Source organism: Phoenix dactylifera, unplaced genomic scaffold, assembly GCF_009389715.1.
Source record: "Phoenix dactylifera cultivar Barhee BC4 unplaced genomic scaffold, palm_55x_up_171113_PBpolish2nd_filt_p 000112F, whole genome shotgun sequence".
Taxonomy (NCBI): domain Eukaryota; kingdom Viridiplantae; phylum Streptophyta; class Magnoliopsida; order Arecales; family Arecaceae; genus Phoenix; species Phoenix dactylifera.
Window position 1 is genome coordinate 961,859 of NW_024067684.1, and position 13,142 is coordinate 975,000.

The following is a 13,142-nucleotide window of genomic DNA, read 5'->3' on the forward strand; positions in this document are numbered from 1 at the left end:
ATTGAGGTAAGGGGGTTAATTGCTCAACCATGAAGGTAAGTGAACTACGAGGGCTTTGATTCCTCTAAACCCCAAGAGGATACGTAGGCAGCTTAATTTTAATTAAGTTCAAGCCTATTTTTTTCTTTTTTTTTTCATTTATAATAAAATAAAGTAGTTCCAAATTTATTTAATGTAACTAAATATCATTTTGCATTAATTACACAATCTATGTGTATTTAAATTTTTTTCCAAATTAATTACACAATCTATTTTTTTTTAAAAAAATTATAATTTATGTTGAAAAATCGGAATCGGAACCGTTTAAAATCGGAACCGGAACCGCCTAGAACCGGAACCATCTAGAACCGGAATCGGAACCGGCGGTTCTAGAACCGGAACCGTCTGGAATCGGAACCGGAATCGGCGGTTCTAGAACTGGAACCGAACCGACTATTTTCGATTCCGGTTAAAGTTCTAGATTTTTGTGGAACCGGAACCGGCGGTTCCATAACCGAAACCGACGGTTCCGGAACCGTGGTTAGGTCTACATTAAAGGCTTATTGAAGTGATCCTCAATTACAAGCGCATTCAAGAGAGGATCCAGTAAAGGAGAAGCAAAGTTTTCTATCGGCAAAATCTATTTGAGGGCTTCTTTCTTTATATTTTGTTTATATTGCTATATCTGCTTATCTAGAAGCTTGTAATATTTAAAACTTATTTCTTTGTTATTTGTTACTTGATTTAATTAGGGGACTGAATTAAGGGGTTAAGGTTTGCTGGTGAGCTCGTAAAACCAACTAGGTTATTTGTGAGCCCGAGAAAATAAATGGAGAGGTTTTAGTCGGTGAGCCGGAAAAATCGACTAGGTTCGTTATGATCCTGCAAAAACAACAAGTTGGGTTGTAAGCTTGTAAAACAACTGGGCTGTAATCTTAAGATTATAGTGAACTTCCAAGAGAAGCTTAGGAAGTGGATGTAGGAGCAAGGGTTGACTCTGAACCACTATAAAAATCTTGTGTTTGTGTTGTGATCTATCTTGCTTTACTTTTTTACTGTTTTCTTATAGACTACTCAATTACATTTGCTTAAAATCAAAAAAGCTTTCATTAACCGTATTAGATAAAATTTAAAGAATCCAATTTTAACTAGAACCCAATTCAACCCCCTCCCCCCCCCTTCCTTTCTTTCTCTGGGGTTGTTTTTTGGGCAACAAGAGCGGAACATGAAGCTTAACATATTTTCTGGAGAACTGTTAGAAGATCTATTAGCATATAAACGATTAGTTTCATCTCACCATCACTAGATCTAACTTGTCATTTGTTGTTCAAGTATTAAGTCAGTTTTTGGATTAACTAAGGCAGCCTCACTTGGATGTAGCTCACATAACTCTTAGATATATTAAAGGCATACCATCACAAGGGATTTTCTTTTAGCATCCAATGATCTTCATCTAAAAGTATTCTCAGATTCAGATTGGGCTAGTTACCCAGATACAAGGAGGTCAATAATAGGGCATTGTGCATTTTTGGGGGATGCATTGGTGTCTTGAAAATCTAAGAAACAAAACACAATATCAAGGTCATCGGCTGAAGCAGAATATAGAGCAATGGCTTCAGCCACTTGTGAAATTCAATAGCTGTTATACTTACTTGCAGATCTGGAAGTAAAACATGATAGGCCAGCAATCTTGTTTTGTGATAATCTGGTCGCTCTACATATTGCTGCCAACCCAGTTTTTCATGAAAGAACAAAGCACATAGAGTTGGATTGCCATCTTGTCAGAGACAAAATTCGAGAAGGAATTCTATATACTTTACATGTATCTTCTCATAATCAGCTAGCTGACATTTTTACTAAAGTAGTTAGTGGTCATTTGTTTCATTCATTACTATCCAAGATGAGTGTGCATGATATACACACTCCATCTTAAGAGGAAGTGTTAAAACAGCAAGCTGAAACTGATCTGGCACAAACAAATTTCTGTTAGTATGGATAAGCTGCTTTAGTTGAGGATTAACAGTTTAATTAGTTATAACCGTTTTTTTTTAGCAGAAACAGATTCTGAGCAAGTTTGTTGCTCTTGTAACTATTTAAACAGGGCATTGTGAGAACAACAAAATACAAGTCTCTGTTTCCAGATTCACTCTCATTTTCCTCTTGAGCTCTGTCCATTTCTCAATCCCATTCTCTTCCAACTTCAATAGTTGTGTTGCAGTTGTTGTTTCAGTTTAGTTGTTGTTGCCTTCTTTTGTGTTGTTTTTATTTTTTCTTTTATGATTTTGATTCCTTTTGTCTGCATATGTTGATTGATATCTTTTGCAGTGAATAATGCCAAGGAGTAAAGATGTGCAGTGGGAGCATATGGTGCAGGAGAGGTGGACGGTTCGACGTAAATATTGCCAAGATGAGTTTGTGGGTGGCATAACTCAGATGAGGCATCATTTTGCAAATACTAGATCAAAAGATATCAGACCATGCAAAGCAGTCCCAGCTTCAATTCGCAATGTGGCATTCAAAGTGGAACGCGAATTGGAGGCAAAGAGGAGAAGATGTTGTTATAAAAATAATAGATGAAAGAAGGAAGAACTTATCAATTGAGGCGTGATTTCACTGTCCTTAAGAATAGATCGCGCCCCTCGGAGGCTCTCGGAAATACAGAAAACACAGAGAGAGAGAGGGGGGGTTCCCCCTGCGCGCGATGATCGAGTGCGACACGCCCGGTTAAACATTTCCGGATCGGATTCGCCAATTTTGGCTTGGACCTCCATTAGGCTCGTGCGCGCATGTGCTACTTACTTTCTTTGCTTCACCAAGTTAAAAGGTTGAATACTATATAAAAACCTTTTGAGTTTTATCTCTTTCCAATGTGGGACTAAAGAAAGTACAATGCAGAATAAGAAAAGACAAAAAAGGGTAGAATTGGAATTTTGAAATATTCCAACAGATGTAAGTTCATGAGCTTTCCCAAATCGACTGATAGTTTTTTGGGGTCTATTTTACAGCTAGGAGCTATCAGCCATGATAGCCGGTCTGGATCTATCCATCTTGATGGGCCTCCAGTATAGGATGCTGCAGCAAGACTCATTTGCCCCCTGGAAGGAAGATGGGAAAGAGAGATGCAGACAAAACAATAGTCAAATGCATAATTGGTAATAACCTAAGAAAAATAAGAAGACTTCATGAAAAAATATTTTAGAAAAAGATGTCTAAGGAGTAAGTATTTTATATGGACTCTTCAAACTTAAGAAAATCCATTAGCAAGGAGTTTAGTATTTTTCTTTGATTATTCCTATTTTTTAAATACAATTTTTTGATTAAATATTAACTTCTATTGGGGAAGAGTAGGGTTGATAGGAAGAGGAGGGATTAGGGTTAGGGGTAGTCGGATTATTGTGGTTTGGCCGGGAGTAGAAGGAGGAGATTGAGGCTGAAGAGGTGGGAGAGGGAGCAAAATTTTTATATGCAATTTTTTCGATTAAACATTTACTTCTATTGGGGATGGGGAGGGGTGATGGAAAAAGGAGGGATTCAGTTTAGGATTAGGGGTAGTGGAATTATTGGAACTATAGCAGGTGTAGAGGGTGGAGGGATCGAGGTCAAAAAGGTGGGAGAGGGAGAAGACGAGATCAACGAGGTTGGAGGAGGGGAAAACCCAAGATTGGAGATAGGGAACAATGATGGAGCCAGAGTGGTTGACATTGAGGTAATCAGGCTTGACGACCATGTCACAGGTAAGGCTGCAAATGGGTCGGGTTGACCCATGACCCGACCCGACCCAACTCGTTTAGATTCGATCCGACTCATTTTTAAGGAACCGTGGGGCCGGGTCGGGGTCTCAAATGGGACCATTTCCATTTTTTGATTTGGGTTTGGGTTTACTGAATCTTGACTAGACTCAACCCATTATTTTTTTGGTCAATTTTGGATTGTTTACCCAATGATCCGATCCAACACAACCAGAATCCGAATTATCCATTTTGGGCCCACAGATCCACAGCGATTCAGCGGTTCTATGTATCTTCCTTTATAGACAAAGACTGGGTGGAAATAGTGAGAGGCCCTACTGCAAGGTGGTGGGTTTTTGGACGCTAATCTCGCTGGTCTAGCAGCAAGTAACTACCCTCTAACCTATCTTGCCACCCTCCACACGGAAGAGGATGAGTTAAGGACTTCAAATGTGGTATTCAGTTGGTTGTTTTCTTGAAAATGATCGCAATATTTGTAACAACCCAGGACCTCACCCAAAATGACTAGCCGGAAGGTATTATTTGGGTTCTTTGATCCTGTATAAATACCCAAGATCTACCCAGCGAATAACCGATGTGGGACTAAACACACGCCCGCACGGGCCTCACATACTCCCCCCGTTCAAGCCCTGACGTCCTCGTCAGGCTAAGGATTCAAATCCATTCAAATCTAATCACAAACACCACGATCGGTCCGTGGTCAACCCCAATGGATCCGTGCTGCAGTGTCTCCTAGTCCACATAAGTTATGGGCTGGGTCCGCTCTGATACCATTTGTAACAACCCAGGATCTCATCCAAAATGGCTAGCCGGAAGTTATTATTTGGGTTCTTTGATCCTGTATAAGTACCCAAGATCTACCCAGCGAATAACCGATGTGGGACTAAACACACGCCCGCACGGGCCTCACAATATTTAACTTTAATTCCCACCGAGTGTGATTGATTGGACAAACAATCAGATCCCCCTGCCATCTATCCATCCATTGCACTAAAAAGCTACATTTATTGCTTGGTGGTGAATGTGAGACCAAGTTACCACTATCTTCCTCTGTTCTTCTGATGTATTTATTTTTTTAAAAGAAAATACATGACGCTACTATATTTTAGATCATTGGAAGGATCCTGTGGTATGTAAGACCTATCTCAATTAACCCACAAGAACCTCAAGAAAGCCATGGTTCTTCTGAATTTACTCATTATATGTTATCCTCATATATCCACAACTATTGTAAGATGACATTCTTTGCTTTTCTTTTCATCATCATTGAATGCACCGGCATGATTCGAGTTAGACCTGAACTAGACCCAAATTTTTTGGGTTGGGTCCAGGTTATATATAGACCCCACCCAACCCAAATGATCTGTTGGGTTAAAAATTGTAGCCGTGGACCCGAACCGATCCAACCTGATTTTCTATTGGGTTGGGTCTGGGTCTAAAATTAGGATCTAAACAAAAAACCGGGTTGAATCGGGGTCACTTATGACTCATTTCGACATGACCAATTGGCACCCCTAGTGACGGGTATGTGCAAGGAATATGACGGCCGAAAAGTGGAGATAGGGCTCAAAGAGCCAGATTATGGTGAGGATGTTGTAGACGACGCCCTGGTACACAATGAGGATGGTATCATTCGCCTGGAGAAGGTTCACCGTGCCACCATCATTGCAGGTGGAGGGAGGGAAAGGACTCGACCAATGCCACCAGGTACTATCGGATCAACCACTTCACATACTCCACATACGGCAATGCCACTAGCCCGCGCTGAGAGTGGGTGGTGATTAGGAATTGCTGGGCATACTAGATGCCTGGCGAGGTTAATAACAATAGAGGAAAAAATGATTTTAAATAAAACTAAACTCTTAAATAACCATAGTTTTAGGTCTTAATAACCTTCATAACTATCTCTTTCTTCTTCCACCCTTTCTTTCTTTTCCGCCTTCTTTCTTTTATTTTAATGAGGATTCGAATATAAAGTGCATATATTATGAAGGATTTTAACCCGAAAAAAGAAAATACACTAAACACAATCTTGAGGCACACCTTAAAATCTAAATCTTGATTTTTTACCCATACGATAATTTATGAGTCTAAAATTTCATATTGATTTATATTCAATGCACCTTCTAACTTGTTAAAATTTAACCACTATTTATTGTTACATATAGTGCAACTTATTTCTGTGTATAATATATTTGGTAAGAAATATTCTCCAATTCAATACTTTACATTTAAAATATAAAATTTATATCTTTATATTTTATTTTTGTTAATATTCTGTGCGTATTAACCTTCCCCTGCATCGCAGGGGTATTTTCCTTGCATATCAAATAATGGAAGCAGCGGTTTGGCGATATTTACACAAGGACGGCATCATCAGCCCTAACACGTGCCCAGAAATCGATATCCATTCCCCTCATCCAATCCCTGCAATCCAAGTGTCGTCTGTCGTCTGAGAAGTGGGACCAAGTGTGCATTTAAAACGAATTAAACGACTATGGAGACCACTGCTGCCATCACAGCCATCTATGCCTAATCAGACGTCACGTAGCTCATGTACTATTGGAATTATACCTGATCCGGAATTTCCCAGAATAGCCTCCCCCCAAACCCGGATCTAAAACAGCAAAGAGGAAAACCAAGTCCTCGCCCGGCGTCGCATTCTGCCCCCGAACTGAAACCTGTGGTTTTAGAGCCCGACCAATCGCTTAAACCCCTCGACGATAAGAGCCGGTTCCGTTCCTCCCTTTCGTTGGAGTCCACACCAAAAGCCTCCCCTCTCGCGCGCTCTTTCTCCGTTACCTGTGGCCTTACAAAAATCTGGCAGGTGCCTTTGTCTTTTTCCTTTTGTCCTTTCCCTTCTTTTCCTTTTTGATTTTTTTCCCCCTTTTATGTGTTCCAATGAGTTTGGTCTATGCCTTTGGTTGGACAATTTTATCGGCATTGGTGGAGAAATCCGTTTGAATGGGGTATAGAGTTCTTTTGCTTGGCTTTTTTAGTAATTCCTTTAAAATACATTCCTTCGATTGCTTGGTTGTTTTTTATTGTTCCAGATCACCGTTTAGTCTTTTGATTCTGTTTTTTTTGTTTTTTTTGATGGATTTGTCTATTGTCTTATTGGCTTTATTTATATTTCAGGTCCATCAAATGTGAAAACTTTGCTCTGGTAGATTGATGTCGTATTTGTTTGGATTTTTTTTTTAAAATTTTAATACTTGGACGTTCGAAAGGTTTCCCAGTTACTATTAGTTGATTTTCAAGGTGTTATTGCTATTGTCTGATTATTGAGTGTTTTCTGATCGGTGGTTTCAGTGAGAGATGATGGAAGGAAGTATGTGATGGAACTGCAAGCACTTGGGCATTTGGGTTTTTGAAGCTCTTCGGTACTTCTAATCATACCAGTTGCTAAAAATCTTGTCTTTGGATTGTAATGGCGGCGAATGTATGGTGCCTGGCACCTTTTGATGGTCGATGTCCGGTTGGTGTTTCAGCGATTCTTGGGAGGAGGAGTTTGACAGTGGACGGGTCAGGCAGATGTAGCTCATTCAACATTTTTTTGAATGAAAGGAATGGTTTTTATGTTTCAGGTCAAAGGGCTGTTTCATGTTCTTGGGTTAGATGTTCGGCAAACTCGAATTCCCATAACATTGGTTCATACCACAATAAAGATCCCTTTTTGCATCTGCACCCTGAAGTTTCCATGCTCCGAGGAGAGACGACTGACAAGATCATTGATTCGAAGAAGGACAAGTTGGGCAGCAATGTAACTGAAAGCTTGAGGGAATCTTCACTGCCCGATAATTATAAAGAGGCCAAGATAAAGGTTATTGGTGTGGGTGGTGGGGGATCCAATGCTGTTAATAGAATGATTGAGAGTTCCATGAAAGGTGTGGAGTTCTGGATTGTCAATACAGATGTTCAAGCAATGAGGATGTCTCCTGTCTATCCAGAAAATCGCTTGCAAATTGGTCACGAGCTGACTAGAGGTCTTGGTGCCGGTGGGAACCCAGATATTGGGATGAATGCTGCCAAGGAGAGCAAAGAGTCAATAGAGGAGGCGGTTTCCAGTGCTGACATGGTCTTTATAACGGTAAATTCATAATATGTTACTGCTGGTATTGGAAAAATAATGCTCATTTCTATGAGATGTTTTCCTTTCAATATATTAATTTGGAAAACCATCTTAATTCATGAATCTAGATTACGTGAGTGTTGTTGTTGTTATGCTTGATGCTTAGTACAACACTTTCTATTACTTTGTTGTGTTTTAGAAAAATGAAGATGACGTGTTATTTGAACTTCTAACGCATTTGATCCATGTCTTAAGATTTACACTATTGTGTTTTTTATATTTCCACCGTCTGTTTACTGCTAATTTTTATTTTTCATAATACAACACATATTCCGAGTTTTTAAGCTTCCTCCCTGTCTTCATCTTAGATGATCTTGTATGTTCCTACTGAACATTTTATTTCAACTTTCCCTAGGATTTATTCTCATAGCTTGCTATTGCCAATATTCATGTGAATTGGACCAATTGGTTGAGGGGATTAGACATTCCCTTGAACATTGAGATGAAGCATTTATGGGTAACCTTCAAAGTTCTATGGAACGTAAGTTATTTGATAAAAGAAACAAATTGTGCATCAATTTTGATATATTTATTGATCTTTTTTTTTTTTTGAGAGGGGTTAGGTCAAACCTAAACTACTTTCATTAAAAAAATAAGAGAAAATATTACAGCATATCCAACATCCAAATCAGACTTTGGAGAATTATGAAAATTAATTTGGACTTTTCTAGTCCATTACCACGACCTTAGCCCTTCACTTCTTTCTATCAACCGTTATCTTATTCCTCCACAAAAAATGGAGATTTATATTTGTACCAAAAAAATAAGGAGATTGATATGATCCGCCATATCAATCTTAGTGGGACTCTTCTGAGGCTCGACTCTTATTGGACCGGCCTAGAACGGTGGAACACCCAACCCCCACCTGGGCCTTAATTGTGGCAGACGCCTGATAGGAGTCTCCTCTCCCTCACAGACTCCGAAAGGTAATCAAAGTCCCAAGAGGAGGCTAGGGTTTCCTAGCCTTCGTCTGCATAAAGCTTCACTCCCAGCCCCCTGACGAGTCAGCACTCATAGCCTAGAAAAAAAAGAAATCGATCGCACCTTGACACAACCACATCATCAGTGGAGATGAGGCATTGCCACCTCCCACTTCACTGGCCCTTCCTCCTCCCGTCTTTGCCTTGTATACCAGTTATCGACCTAGATCTCACTATGAAATTCACTGGGATTTAACTAATTCAGCTTCCCCTCCGTCAGCTCCCTCTATTCTTTTCTGGTTACTTAATAATAGCAGTCCTTGCCAAACCTCCGACCAAGCCTTGTTGATCCTCATGATGGAAAGCCGGATCTTACATGGTGGAGCTTCAGCCACCGGTGAGTGGCTTGAGCCACGACGGACGTCGTGTCCTATTTTTGTTTCTTTGGGTTGAGATTTGTGTCTTTCTTGTTTTGCCAGCAGCCATTGTCATTCATTCACAATCGACTGATGTCGCCTTGGCCACTTCTTCTCAAACTGCCACCCATCACCGCCATCTAGCCACTGGCCTTGTTCCTTTCTTTCTCTATTTTGAGAAGGCCATAAAGCTCCTTTTGCCAAAAAAATAAAAAAAAAGAAATGAAGAAGAAGACTACATGTCTTATGTATCCTGTTTATCTTTCTCTCTCTTCTCCATTCTTTCTCTGCTTTCTTTCTCCCTTTAGATATCTTATGGATCAGTGGAGGGTCCAGATATCTAGGTAAATCTATGTTGACCATTGATCCTAGGAGGGCTCTAGGGCCGATGTTATGCGGCCCTAGGGGCAGTCTTGGACTGACCTTGTTACGACCATCCGCTCTGTCTTTCCATAATCTTCCTGTGTTTATAGCCGTTTATGATTATTTTAATATTAAGATTGGCTCTGTAGGTAAGCAACCATCTGGGCAGAGTAGGACACCTTGCCCCTGAGTACGTAGATTGAGGAGTGGGTTGCTATTCATTTGAGTTTGTCGTCGGTAGTTCAATTTTTCCCGATAAATGATTAGACCAGTCATCCCTTTAGCTATTGGACTCCATTCTTTGTCCGTAGGGGAGAGAAAGAAAAAAAAATTTCAATAAAGAAAAAGAGGCTATAGCCCCGGAACCCGACAAAGTCAAGATTTACGGGGAGCATCTTGGCGGTGAGATTCGATGATATGGCTTCTTTGTTCTCTTTGAAAGTCATCTACTGCTCATTTTTTTCTCAAATTTTGATAAGCAGCTCTGAAGAAGAGGCAGGCTCCGGCTCAGCAGCCGGGGGGAGGTTGAGATCGGGAAGCGGTCAGTTCGAAGGGCCGACACCGCTTCCACCGCCTCCGATAGAAAGAGGAGTTCCGTCCATTGCAGAAAGTATCGATAAGAATTCTTGCACATAATCACCTATATGGATATATGTATTCTGTAGCGTATATTGATTTTGGTTTTGTGTGGTATGATTGTTGATTGATTGTAGATCTGAATATATAAACATTTGTTTCTTTATTGTATACATGTATAGGATATTGATGATGTTGGTTGTTTTGAATATGATGCTAGTTGTTTAAATTTGGCAAGAAACATAATATGAAATTATATTTGCTTTGGCACGGATGAAATTGAATAATTTGATTGTTGAGAAAAAAGATTTGGACTAGTCATGTTATGCATTGCCAGTCATGGGCCGACGTGTGAGTATTATGGATTTGCCAGTTGTGGGCCAAATCATGATATTTTGGTTTGCCACCACGGACCGAAGCATGAATATTATGATTTGCCGCCATAGGCTAAAGCATGGGATTATGGTTTGCCAGTCATAGGACAAAACATGATCGTGGATAGGCCAAGTCGGAAAGATAATTATTGATCGAAAATCTGGACGGTAATGGAAGATAAGACATATGAAACCACTGTGAGCAAAAGTTTTAGATTGATGATATATTTGATATATTTTTCTGAATGAGATGCATATTTGATGACATACATTTATGTGTGCATTTCTATACGGATTTATTTGAGCTATGCTGAATAGTCGGCATGAGGTTTTATGATTTTTTTCCTGCATTTTAATATAGTTTATAGATAATCTTTATTTTAAATTTACTTTATCTATATTGGTGTGAGTGCGGGGGATTCTTTCTAGACTATAAAACTCAAACTATCTCTTCCCTTTCCTTTTCAAAATTACAAAATGATCAATGTTTGGCTATGGTTGAGATCACAGATGAAAGGATGAATAGGTAAATCATCACTAATACTGGTCGGATGATTGAATTTTGTAAATTGTACAAGATTTGTTATTTGATAATATAGAATATTTTGTTATGAATTATGATCATTATTTTTCAGTTTTGTTGAGGTTGTGATGAACTTTCAGGTGTTGCAAGGTATCAAAGCTTAGGTTTAAGATGACTAGAAATTGTGACAAAAATGATCCATAGGGTTTGACGTACGATAAGTATAGAAGGGTTGGACAATTTGTATCTCAAGTTATAGTCAGTAAGGTTTGATAAATTTTGGGCCTTGACAATTCTAGTGTAGACTAGTATTTTGATCGAAAATTATTTAGCAAACCTAGAGAATTTTGATGAGTTGGATCAGAGTTGCGCAACGAAAGTATGTTGGGTTAAGTCACTTTGAACCTAGCCAAAAATATTAACTCTAATTTAGAAGGTGTTATGATAGAGGATTTGATTTGGTTTTCCTAGTTAAGGAGGCTACTTTGGAGCTCAAGGATGAGATATGTGTTAAGTATGCTCAACGTTAGAAATTCTTAGGTAAGTTAATTTCGAGGATGGAATTTTCTAAAGGAGGAGGGGGGAGGGGACGTGAGGCTCGGTTCTACTAGAACAATGAAACACCCAACCCCCACCCATGCCCTAAATGTAGCAGACTCCTGATAGGAGTCTCCTCTCCCTCACGGACTCCCGAAGGGAGTTGGAGTCCCAAGAGGAGGCTAGGGACCGTCTCTATGAAGCTTCACCCCTACCCTCTTGATGCATCAGAACTCATCGCTCGAGAAAAAAAATCGATCGCACCTTGACACAGCCGCATCATCGATGGAGATGAGGCATTGCCACCTCCCACTTCACCGACACCCTTCCTCCTCCCATCCTTTCCTTGTACACCAGTTATCGACCTAGATCTCACTGTGAAATTCACTGGGATTTAACCAATTCAACTTTTTTTTCTTCAGCTCCACCTATTCTTTCCCAGTTACTTGACAATAGTGGTCCTTCCCAGACCTCCAACCAAGCCTCATTGGTCCTCATGGTGGGACGCCAGAACTTGCATGGTGGAACTTCAACCACCGGTGAGTGGGTTGAGCCACAACAGACGTCATGTCCTATTTTTGTTTCTTTGGGTTGAGATTTGTTTCTTTCTTGTTTGTCGACCACCACTGTTGGCTATTTACAGTCGACTGATGTCGCCTTGGTCGCTATTTCTCAAGCCGCCACCTATCACCGCCATCTAGCCACTATCCCTATTCCTTTCTTTCAATATTTTGAAGAGTTTATGAGGCTCCTAAGAAAAAGGAAAGAAGAAGAAGAATATGGATCCAGTATGTCATGTTTATCTTTTCTCTTTCTCTCTCTCCCTCACACTTTCTCTCTTTGCTTTCCCACTTTCTCTCTTTAGATATCTTATGGACCAATGGAGGGTCCAGATATCTAGATAAACCTAGGTTGACAATTGATCCTAGGAGTGGTTTAGGGCCGACGTTATGCAGCCCTAGGAGCAGTCTCAGACCGACATTGTTACGACCATCTGCCATGTGTTTCCATAATCTTCCACTATTCATGGTCGTTTATGATTATTCCAATATTGATATCTAGCTTTGTAGGTGAGCAACCATCTGGGCAAGAAAGTGTTGAGTAGGACACCTTGCCCCCAGTACATAGATTGAGCAGTGGGTCGGTATTCATTTAAGTTTGTTATCGCCATAGGTAAGAATTCTTGCACATAATATCCTATATGGATATATGTATTTTATAACATATATCAATGATTTTGGTTTTGCATCGTTTGAAGTATGATTGTCAATTGATTGCAGATATGAATATATAAATATATGTTTCTTTATTGTATATAGGAGATAGGAGTAGGTCCTTCCAACATTGTAGAAATATTCTGTGATGAGCATACCAAAAAACCTTCTTTTTTTTTGGTACACGGGAAAACCTTCTTTGGATATGCAGTTCCGGCTTCTTGGGAAGTACCAAATAAATGACTGCTCGAATCAGGGTTTTGAGCATAAAGATTCCACTGACCCGTAAAAAGTGGTCCCAACCCTTGAGGATACGGTAATACGTCTAAGAAATTATTCCATCTGACGTACTCTCCCCT

The 13,142-nt window shown here is 39.9% G+C and overlaps 2 protein-coding genes across 8 annotated transcripts in view; one reads left to right on the forward strand and one right to left on the reverse strand.

Moving 5' to 3' along the window:
• The window catches only part of LOC120104799 (photosystem I P700 chlorophyll a apoprotein A1), a 15,769-nt gene continuing 2,627 nt past the window's right edge, over window positions 1-13,142 (reverse strand). Inside the window, exon 2 of the mRNA XM_039116582.1 lies at window positions 1-64. Within this exon, the coding sequence (XP_038972510.1) occupies window positions 16-64 (49 nt within the window). The 3' untranslated portion in view covers window positions 1-15. The remainder of the gene's footprint in view (window positions 65-13,142) is intronic.
• Window positions 6,408-13,142, forward strand: part of LOC103717997 (cell division protein FtsZ homolog 2-1, chloroplastic) — a 23,668-nt gene continuing 16,933 nt past the window's right edge. For 4 of the 7 annotated variants that reach the window (XR_605760.3, XM_026808810.2, XM_026808809.2 and 1 more), the window contains exons 1-2: window positions 6,579-6,697; window positions 7,041-7,818. Coding sequence is in view for 6 of the 7 variants with exons in the window: in XM_026808810.2 (XP_026664611.1) it covers window positions 7,159-7,818 (660 nt within the window). In the remaining variant the exon portion in view is untranslated. Of the gene's footprint in view, window positions 6,556-6,578; window positions 6,698-6,866; window positions 6,895-7,040; window positions 7,819-13,142 lie in introns of those variants that run through there. The other 3 variants (XM_039116584.1, XM_039116583.1, XM_039116585.1) reach the window with 3 other exon arrangements.